At 53.2% G+C, this 2,073-nt stretch overlaps 1 protein-coding gene across 1 annotated transcript in view; it reads left to right on the forward strand.

The window, feature by feature from the left end:
* Nucleotides 1–2,073, forward strand: part of qsox2 (quiescin Q6 sulfhydryl oxidase 2) — a gene marked incomplete in the record, with an annotated part of 10,164 nt that overhangs the window by 3,335 nt on the left and 4,756 nt on the right. Inside the window, 5 exon segments of the mRNA XM_014022806.1 lie at nucleotides 78–168; nucleotides 1,031–1,176; nucleotides 1,263–1,400; nucleotides 1,475–1,604; nucleotides 1,898–2,020. Coding sequence (XP_013878260.1) covers nucleotides 78–168; nucleotides 1,031–1,176; nucleotides 1,263–1,400; nucleotides 1,475–1,604; nucleotides 1,898–2,020 — 628 coding nt within the window.

The raw sequence follows: 2,073 nt of genomic DNA on the forward strand, positions 1-2,073 counted from the left end.
TGTGTGTGTGTGTGTGTGTGTGTGTGTGTGTGTGTGTGTGTGTGTGTGTGTGTGTGTGTGTGTGTGTGTGTGTGAAGTTCTGCAGAGCTCCTCCCCCTGCTGGGTCAAAGGTCAGAGCACTACACCGCCATCATCGTGGAGGAACCGGACTCGTATGTCGGCCGTGAGGTGAGACCAGAACCCAGGACCCGTGCAGTCCACCTGGAGTCAGAACTGAACCGAACCAACGGTTTGACAGCAGATCATAAAAATAAACACACCTGGGGATAACTGTCCTCGTCTGTGCGACAGTAATAACAGTCCTCCTCTGTGCGACCGTAATAACAGTCCTCCTCTGTGCGACCGTAATAACAGTCCTCCTCTGTGCGACCGTAATAACAGTCCTCCTCTGTGCGACCGTAATAACAGTCCCTGTCTGCGACAGTAATAACAGTCCCTGCCTGTGCGACGGTTATAACAGTCCCTGTCTGTGTGACGGTAATAAAGGTCCTCCTCTGTGCGACAGTAAGAACAGTCCCTGTCTGTGCGACGGTAATAACAGTCCCTGCCTGTGCGACGGTAATAACAGTCCCTGTCTGTGTGACGGTAATAACAGTCCCCGTCTGTGCGACAGTAATAACAGTCCCCGTCTGTGCGACAGTAATAACAGTCCCCGTCTGTGCGACAGTAATAACGGTCCTCCTCTGTGCGACAGTAATAACGGTCCTCCTCTGTGCGACAGTAATAACAGTCCCCATCTGTGCGACAGTAATAACAGTCCCCATCTGTGCGACAGTAATAACAGTCCCCATCTGTGCGACAGTAATAACAGTCCCAATCTGTGCAATGGTAATAACAGTCCTCGTCTGTGCGACAGTAATAACAGTCCCCGTCTGTGCGACAGTAATTACAGTCCCTGTGAGACTAAACAGGATGTAGTGTTTATTTATTTATTTTTTTATTTTTTGCACAGTCAGGGTTTTTCTTGTTGAAGATCAGATCTTGGACACAGACGGTCCTCACTAACGTATAAAAACTGTGTTTGTTCCAGGTGATCCTGGACCTGTTGCAGTTCTCAGGTGTGCAGGTGAGACGAGCGCTGAGCTCAGATCGCCCTTTGCTGGACGCCCTGAACATCGCAGCCTTTCCCTCCATCTACTTGCTGCACCCCAGTGGGAAGCATGCACACCTGCACAGGTGACTTCCTGTTTCCTGCTGGAGACACCTGTCTGTCTGTGAGACCCAGAACTGGTCCTAACCGGGTCCTGTTTGTCCCCCTGCAGCGAGAAGCCTCAGCGTTTCTTCTTCTCCTCTCTGCTCCGGACCCTGCCGGGAGTGCAGCGCCGCCGCAGCTCTGCGCTCACTCAGAAGGGGACGCTGCAGGACAAGGAGACCCCGGAGCCGTGGAGGGACTTCGACAGGTGAGGGTCCGGGCCGCAGCAGGTGTCCTCGGGTCAGATCTGGACAGGTCCTGTTATCCTGTGTGTCCCCGCAGGTCCAGGGTGTACACAGCTGATCTGGAGTCGGCGCTCCACTACCTGCTGAGAGTCGAGCTCGCCGCCCACGCCACGCTTCAGGGGGAGGAGCTAAAGGTCTTCAAGGACTTTGTCACTTTGGTTGCCAAGGTAACGACTTCACTACTTCCTGTTGTTACTGTCCACATGTCCTCCAGGACTCGTGTCCTGCTGGAAAAACTAAACCAGAACCAGAAGACAGATCTGGACCGTGACCCGTTAAAGGCTCGTTATCAGGTTACCTGAAGTATCAGGTGTGTTCATCCTGTACGTCATGAGATATTTTGCTAACAGACGCGTACAGATGTGATCAGGAAGTAGCTGGTCCTGCTCGGTCTCTGTCTGAAGGAGGAAATGTTGCTTTAAGAGCCACACACTCACCTGAGGCCGGTCTGCACCTGCAGCTGTATCCAGGTGGAGGCTCGGTGGTCAAGCTGATGGAGACGCTCTCTGATTGGCTGCTCAGTCTGCCGCTGGAGCAGATCCCCTACCAGGCTGTCCTGGACCTGGTGGACAACAAGATGACGGTGAGACTGAGACACACACACACACACACACACACACACACACACACACACAC

This window comes from Austrofundulus limnaeus, unplaced genomic scaffold (assembly GCF_001266775.1).
Source record: "Austrofundulus limnaeus strain Quisiro unplaced genomic scaffold, Austrofundulus_limnaeus-1.0 Scaffold343, whole genome shotgun sequence".
NCBI lineage: Eukaryota > Metazoa > Chordata > Actinopteri > Cyprinodontiformes > Rivulidae > Austrofundulus > Austrofundulus limnaeus.